This window comes from Antrostomus carolinensis, unplaced genomic scaffold, assembly GCF_000700745.2.
Source record: "Antrostomus carolinensis isolate BGI_N321 unplaced genomic scaffold, ASM70074v2 scaffold19056, whole genome shotgun sequence".
NCBI lineage: Eukaryota > Metazoa > Chordata > Aves > Caprimulgiformes > Caprimulgidae > Antrostomus > Antrostomus carolinensis.
Window position 1 is genome coordinate 21,283 of NW_010322726.1, and position 8,803 is coordinate 30,085.

General features: G+C 41.3%; 1 protein-coding gene across 2 annotated transcripts in view; it reads right to left on the minus strand.

The window, feature by feature from the left end:
* RUBCNL (rubicon like autophagy enhancer) overlaps positions 1–8,803 on the minus strand; it is a 23,311-nt gene that overhangs the window by 7,404 nt on the left and 7,104 nt on the right. For both annotated transcript variants that reach the window (XM_010170352.1, XM_029085548.1), the window contains exons 4-6: positions 4,909–4,994; positions 1,550–1,757; positions 602–706 (exon numbers count right to left, since the gene is read on the minus strand). In XM_010170352.1, coding sequence (XP_010168654.1) covers positions 602–706; positions 1,550–1,757; positions 4,909–4,994 — 399 coding nt within the window. The remainder of the gene's footprint in view (positions 1–601; positions 707–1,549; positions 1,758–4,908; positions 4,995–8,803) is intronic.

The window sequence follows — 8,803 nt, forward strand, 5'->3', positions numbered from 1 at the left end:
AAAAAACAAGCAAATCTCTAAAACTAAAGGGAGCAATAAAAAAAGCATTTGTTAACAGGAAAAGTAAGATTGAGATTAAGTGTTGCTCAGGCTACTTTTAAGGGTTTCCATTTCTGTATATGCAAAAACCAGAAGGTAACCAAAGAAACTCACAATGTCCTGAAGAGAAGCAGAGTATTAGTGACTATAAATGGACAGTTTGCTCTAGTCCTGAAGCAAAGGAAGGGCTGCCTAAAAGCTAAACAGCCTCTTTAAATAGGAAATTATTATGTCCTAAATTCTCTCAAACTATGTTGCTACAGTTGGCCAAGGCTGTGCCAGTTTCACACTTTGCTCATCCACATTCATTGTGTTTAAATAAATCCTTAGGCATAATTTCAGTCCCTCAAACCAGAAAACATTCTTTTGTAGAAAGGAAATCCTGTGCCACTCTGGTATTTCTCCATGTGTTCTAATATGGAGTCATACATACACTGCTCATTCCATTTTCTCCTCTTATTTCTCCTGCGATAGCATCTACTAAGTCAATATCTTCCAAGCGATGCAATAGATTCTGCTGAACAATAGAGCTGTTTCTGCAGTTACAATTTTAAAGTCTTACCAATAATTACATATTCATCCTCTGAGTCACTGTGGCAATGAAATCTGGTAATCTCATGATGTGATGGTAGATGCACTGGGGAGCTGACAGGCAGCAGAGCACAGCCTATGAAGAACAAAGACAACACCAGTTAAACTTCGCCAGCCTTTATAGAGCAGCTGCATTTATATTTTTCTTTGTTTAACCAAAGCTTTAGCACACAGCCTGTATTTACAGAGCAATTTTATTTATTTGTTTATATACACACACACAGAAAGCCAATTCTTGGGTCATAGAGCATGTCCCTCAGTTTCTTAGAAAGAAGCTTCTAGAAACTAAAACAAAAGGTTTTATATTATCAGTGGTCTCCCCCCTTCTCACATGCAAGTGTACCATTAATTTTTCCCCACAAATTATGTCATTTAGAATTTAGTTCCAACCCCAAGATCTGTATTATTCAAGAGAATAAACTTTACTTATGTATTTGCTGACTCAGGCATTATAGTGCCAGAAACATTTATTATCTTGCCTCAAAACTATACGTGAATGAATACCCTGGGCAGTTTCATTCAAACCAATTGCGTGGCCTGATCTGCATACAGCAGAAGCACAGGAAGAAAGAGCCAGGCTTCAAATCCTGCAGAAAAAGGATTTAAGCAGAGAGAAAGCCAGCCAGCTACAGGCACTCTCTCTAGAGAGCTGTGGTTGGCATGTGGTGCTTCAACCTTACTTTTTTTTCCCCATGTAAAAGAGAAAGAAAATTATAATAAAACACAGACGTGAGCATTCAAAAGAATGAATTTAACCCACAGGGAATACACTTGTGGCATAATGATCCTTGAGGAACACAACTCTTGAGAGATCAAAGAGGATTTGGTTCCAAGCAATGCCCAAACTGATTTAGTATTTTCTTACAAAAAAGAAACTTTTGCTATCAGAGAAGTTTACATTATAGGCTACGTAACTTGCCTTCATAACCACTGTCTGAAGATGCAACAGAAGAATCAGACTTCTTCACTCTAGGGTAAGATGATAACTCCGAATCAGTGTGATAGCTGCCATCTGATCCACTTGTTTCCTCCACACCCCAGGACTCTGCTTGCTGGCTTAGGATATTACATTTCATTTTTTCTAGTGATGCTATAATCATATCTGCAACAAAAAAGTGCGCGTTTTCCTGGACACAAAATTGGAACGCTCATTAGTACACAGCATATTTTATATCTACTTAAGATGAAGCAAAATATATAATTTTCCCTATACTTTTTCAACTCAGGAAAAAGTAAAATGTAAGGCTACCTTTCATTTCAACTCCAAAAAATAAAACACCCCAAGGGCAATTCAGAGACAACATGCAAAAGGCAATTGCCTAGATAATTGTTTCATCCTTGATTAAAACATACAATTTACTTTTATCTTACCCATCTATTAGATAAAAAGAAACTTGATTACATGCCTAATTGATGAATATGTATGCATTTTAGGGACACAGACTTCTAGTTACACTGCATTATTTAGTATGCAAGTATGAATCCATGTAAGTGGTTTAATAGGATTTAATTTCAAGCCAGTGTGTACAAGCAGTTTTGCACACACACTAACTTGGATGGGGCCAGAAGTGGCAAGTTTTGAAGGGACCATAGATCTTCAGGTGGTGGGTCATACAGAAGCTAATACAATGCTTTCACGGGTTAACAGTGAGGGCAGTGAAGTAGGGAACAGGCAGTGAGACAGCTTACACTGCCTACTCCAGGCTGCATAGAAAGTCTGTGACAAGGGTAAGTGGGAACCTAGCTCCCCTGGTGTTCACGCTGCATAAAATAAGAGGTAGTTGTTTCAAAGTTTCACCATGGCATTTCCACATCATACACAAGCCTTCCCCATGGTGCCTCTTACCAACTTGCCTGCCTGGGTCACCCATCCTCTGGCAAAAGGGAATTTGTAAAGCCACCTTTGGTGCCACCGAGATATCCAGACAAACCTGGGACTCCCTGCCCCAATTTCACTGCTGTGTGCCCTCTCTCCAGTGGCCTAACAACATCCTGCCGGCCCCACCTGCTCTACTGCTGCTGGCACGGGCACAGCATCCTAGACCAGGTTCAGCTCAAAAGTGGATGCATCTTGCAGGGTAAGGTGCTTTCAGGTGTGTGGGTGGACACTCAGAGATGCCCAGGATACCCTCTCTCTTTCCCCTCAACTGCATGTGTTTGCATCGTGCAAGGTTAAACCTCTTTCTAAAATACCATGGCAGTACCTAGAGATCCTGAGTCCAGAATAATAAAACTTTCTAAAAAGTGGCTTATGGTCAGAAAATTGTACCACTCACATCAGTATTCATGACATCCCCTACAATGCGTACAGGAAGCATGAAGAAAGACATCAGTGCTTAGAAATAGCTACATCTTAAGGAGTGCAAGAGACATCACTGCTTTCTTATTGTCTGCAGCCAAACACATTTAAGAGATTCATCTCAAAGTTAGAAAGAGCCCACAAGTCCCCGTGGGTGTTTGAACAGACTTATCTTTGCCCTAACACTGACTAACATCACTTGCTTGGTGCACAGTTTCTCCAGAAACAACTTTCAGTGGACTTCAGGACACACCATTATTGAAGGGAAGAATAAAATGGCTATTTTACAACATCTCCTACTTTGAAGATTCAAAAGCTTGTGTGGTAATGGTTAACCCCAAGTTAGTAGCAAAGCATGTCACATCAGCATGTCCTGCTGATAAAACAATTATAAGTGTTATCTGAGAACTGCAAAAAGATGGAACATGATGCAGGTACTCCTATACTCAGCATGACTATCAGCTTTCAGCTCTGCTTCCAACTAGGTCCATCACCCTAGGAAGCAGTCCCAACTCAGCTGTGACACACCAACCTTCTCATTTCTCTTCCCTCCCGCTCACTTGCATCAGTGGAAAATCCCTCTAGATCATCTGGCCCATCTCCTTCCTGGCACACAACTACAACTCTGAAGACTTGCTGACACTACAAGTACCTTAGTTTTCAGTCTCCTAAATTTCAAATAAATTATTTCACAACCTAAAAATGTTTTGGTTTTTGGTTTGGGTTTAGTTTCGGTTTTTGGTTTTGTTTTGTTTTTTTCTTAAAGACAGCCTCAGTCATCATGGATTGAGCTTTTGATATCTTTTAACCTGTTATCACATAAGTCCCCAGTCATCTGCACAGGAGAAGTAGCTGATGTGATCTTGCCTCACTCAATAGCTCTTAGACTGCAGTTTCTAATCCAGGTATCTACTCACTGGTCTCCTGGTGACCAAAAGCAAGTTACTTTGGCTTTCATTCCCACATTACAGACAGGAGAAATATCATCTCCTTTCTGAAACACCTTTCACAAAAATCAACACAAAGTTAGTTCACATGTTTCTTGGATTTTGGTGTGTGATTTTTTTTTTTTAAATGCACCTTAGGAACACTGAGAGCTTCAAATCAAATGCAGAACTCGTCACCCCAGTAAAACCAGTGGTGTGCACAAAGATGATTACCTCTTGGGCCCAGGACAGGGGACCGCATGTACATCCACAAGAAATCTCCTTTTCTAGGCACATTTTTAAAGCTCTTTTCATATGAAGTCCTACTCACTGCAGTAATTATAACAATAACCCCTCTTTTCCAATTGTTAGAAGAGATTAACATTTAGCACACAGAGTTCCATGTGAATGCATTATCTTATCATCTTTATCTCTGTTTTTAAACTCAAATAGGCTACCTATCTGGCAACACACCCAAAACCATTTGGGCACCTGATACAGATTAGAAACTATCAGAAACTGCTTAAGTTACTGCAGATGTTACAGTTACTGTGCTTGTTATTCATACTGTAAAAGAATTACAACAATCTCACGCGCTCACAATAAGCACACTCAAAAAAACCCCCCAATCTCTCCCTATCTCCTAATAGTAAAAGCATGAGGTAAATCCCCTCCATATGCACATAGCTGCAACAAATTCTATATAACATACTCTAACATAATTTTCAAGTGACTATAATAACCTCAAAGTTTAGTCTCAAGGAATGTGAAGGAAAATGATGGAATGAAAAGCAGAAATGTATAGTGTTCTAAAACATGTCCATTATTTTAAAATAATTAAAATATTTTATTAATGGATTAAGAGTAAAAATAAATGAAGAAATAGGCATTTTAGGTTTGTAGATTTACACACAGATGGGAAGAAGAGGGGAAAAAAACAGTATTTGTAATGATCTATCAGAAAGTTCTATTATTGAGAAATGCTTCCTGTCATTTGGTTTTGCCACTATGAAATGGAAAAAACATTATGACAATAGTCTTTGTTGTCCTCACCTTCTCCACATCTTCTGGAAGCATGCAGATGTCCTGCAATGAACGATTCAAGGGTACAGCACTTAGGTTCAAAGGAGAAGTAGAACCTACGGGTATAACAAGAACTTCCATTAGTTGTTTCTTTCTCTGCAGCTCCCAGGATATACGTGGGGTGATTTCCAGAAAGCAAACTTTCTTTCCCAAAACTGACCACCACTGAGGTTGGAGGTTGTGATGGAAGTTAAGGAGAATGAGAGAGAAATACGAGGAACAAGCTGGCATTTGAACTACCTAAAGCACGGGTATCAACTACCTGGAAAATAGAGTTTAAATGCCATGCAACGACAGCAATTCTGCACTCCCAACACCAGTCCTCTCCCAGCTATGGCTTCAGCCACTGGGGACAACCATGGCCAGGACCTCAGGCTGGGATTACAAGGATGCTTTGCAGTTGACAACATAGCCAGCTACCACTGCTATCTGCTCATTGACAACAGCTGAGAGAAAAAGAAATCTCACTGCTGTGTCTGGGCACTCAGAGAGATGTATCAGCCATGAGAGTTTCCCTGAATCACCGCTGGTATTGTGTGACTGAAGCAAGTTCAGAAAAAACTTTGCCATTTTATTTCCATACCTTGAGGAAACCTCCCTGTACTTTCCCCAAATGCAACCCATACTGCATGGTCACATGTACAGCTGGGGTGGATGCATTAGCCACAGTGCTCCCTGCTTCCCAGAATAGCAGTTTTGTTTTCCTGGCATTCGCCACCAAGTATGATGAGCATGTGAAACAAAATTCAACTCTTTTGCCCTGTTAAGAACTTTTCACTATGCAACAGAGTGGGCATCCAGTTTTCTATAGATGTACCATGGACTGCTTTTTATATATAAATATATATATATATATATATACACACACACATAGTCACAATCTTCTTCCCCAGAGAACTGACATTGTGAGATCATGCCCTTGTGTTTTGTTTTCAAAGGACTCACAACCACTGCTACAATAAACGTGCTGTAAGGATGATGAAGATTATACATAATGTCAGTGGATGTACACACTAATGAAAGGAAATGACTCCTCGTTTTCAGACTGACTGGTGTCTACCTCTTTTGACCTTCTAACCAAGCAACTTATCTGTTTCACTGTGGTGTTGTTTACAGGATAAAATAAATGCTACCACCACAAATGCTGTTTAAAGCCATTGCAGATAACATGGCTTAATCAAAGCCTCTTTGTAAAAATTAAAAAAAAAAAAAAAAAAGATAGAGAGAGAAAAAAATTCTACTCCTAAATTTGTTTAAAAGTCAGAAAAAGGATAAAGAAGTCTCACAAAATGTGAGAATAATTTATGAAAACTTTTTCTCCAGCTAAAGGGCACTGACTCTCAGGCCTAGTTTAGATTCTTTATATTGCCTTACCTACAGAAACCATGTTACGCTTCCCTGAGCATCAGTGACATCAGGCTGGAAAGTCAATACTATGCTCAGGTGTAGTGAGGCAGACGTAGTGCTTTTGTACAGAATTATTAATACTTCTATTGTGTATACCATGGAGTAAAAATGGAAAGGCTGACAATCTGACTTTTCAAAACAGATTTAAACACCTAATTAGATGATTTTCATCCCTATTTGATGATTCATCTTATTGGATAAGCAGTGTGCATACAGTACAAGTAAGTGCTAAAGGCTCTAGAGCTGGATATTGACATAAGCCTACATTCTCATCAGTTAAGAGAACAAACATTACTCTCAACTAAAAATAAAGAGAAATAAGGAAATGGGAAAATACTTTCTCTCTGTTTAAAATATAAGATGCAATTAATCTTAAATATCATTTTGAGATCTAATGGGAGCTTTCTCTCTTGCTTACCTCTTGCATCTTTAAGAGAAAAGAATGTAAAGCGGGAAGGAGCACGGGGAAGGAACCCAGCACATCCAGCAATGGGATGCAACTCTGGGTCTGATGCAAATAACAATCTCGTTGCCCTTCTGCTCCTGAGCCCTGGTGCCTGGAGGCTGCTGGGGCTCGGGAAAGAGCCCTCAAGAGCTGCAGCAGAAGTTACCTTGATGCATACAGAGGTTAAAAACAAGAACAAGCCCCGTGACCTGCCAGTGACACACCAGCCACAACAAAGACCCCAGAAAACACCAAATTCAGTCACAGGCTCTTCATTAACAATGGCAGAGCCTATTCAGAAGGCTGCACGAGGCCACCAGAGAATGGCCCTTAAAAGTATGAACAAGTGCTTACAGGAGTCTAACAGGACCAGCAGAAAATCCCACTAAAAAAAAAAAGTTAAATTGGAATTAAAAAAATATTTATTCTTATTTAAGTCATCTTATGTCATTTTCTTACATCTTGTGCATCCCTCACCAACTCTCCTGTGAGTAACAAAAGTGAGAAACCATCATCTCCGAGACAGCAATGGAAAGGATGGCAAGTGAGGAGATGCTCTTGGGTAATTCCTGCCTTCAAATGAGGCATTTTATTTCTTCTTTTTCAGTTTGCCATTAGCTTTTCCCATTCTCACAGTCCTGCCCAACGCAGGGGAGAATGAAACCTCACTCCCCTTGCCCCAGGCTACCCAGCGGCAAGTTAAATGGCTGGAAGCAACAACGACTGACGAAATGCAGAAATTTTCACTTTGTACATAACAAACCAAAGCCTAATGCAGACAGAGCCCACCACGTTGCACAGTGTCTAACAGGATCTCGGCTCCTCTGAGGAGTATTTGTTAGTAAAATCAAGGACACTATTTCTTCAGTCACCTGGCTGCCATATTCCTGTTTGTTGTCTGGAGAGCCAGCAGCGTTACTGACTCAACACAAGCTTGTGACATGTCCTACTCGTGCCAGGAGATCGAGTCACACACAATTTATTTGTTCTCACACACGTGCCTCGTGGTCCCTGCTGACACCAAGAGCCTGGGCTGCGTTTTCCAGACCCAGCTACCCAAACCTGCATGACTGGCCCCAGCCAGCTCCAACCACCAGGTGTGGCTTCCGCCTCCCAGCCAGGCACCTCTCAAACACACCCGGCCAACAAAACACCCAGCAGAAGGAAACAACCATAATGGTCACCATGCTAACTGTTGACAACAGCCTATCCCAGATGACAAAGTTGTTATTGTTAAGAGTTCCCAGTCCTGCAAGGGCACGTGCCTATCTGAGATCTTGCTGCCGACTCGAGGCCTTGGAGGAGCTGAGTGAAGAGCTAGGAAGGACCACAGCTTGGAAGTGGAGCTCAGTGGAGCGTCACCTCTATGATCACTACTGACCAAAGAGACAAGAAAAACACAAAACAAAGCCAAAAACAAAACAAAAGCACACAGCCTTTGCCATTTTATTTATCGTACAAAGGCAGGCTGAGTGCTCCCTGCCGTTTGCCTTCTTTCCAGCAGAAAAATCAGGCCCAGTTGCACCATCTTTCTGAGACTCAGCACCTAGTAAGAATAAGCCCTTAGATACCAATATCTAAGGCCAGCAGGTCGAGAGAGGTGATTCTCCTCCTCGACTCCACTCTCGTAAGGCCCCACCTGGAGTACTGTGTCCAGTTCTGGAGCCCTCAACCTAAAGACATGGACCTGTTAGAATGAGTCCAGAGTTGGCCACGAGGATGATCCGAGGGCTGGAGCACCTCTCCTATGAGGACAGGCTGAGAGAGTTGGGGCTGTTCAGCCTGGAAAAGAGAAGGCTCTGGGGAGACCTTATAGGGGCCTTCTAGTACCTGAAAGGGGGCCTACAAGAAAGCTGGGGAGGGACTTTTTATAAGGGCAGTTAGTGATAGAACAAGGGGAAATGGGTTTAAACTGAAAGAGGGCAGGTTTAGATTAGATATTAGGAAGAAATTCTTTCCTGTGAGGATGGTGAGACACTGGAACAGGTTGCCCAGAGAAGTTGTGGATGCCCC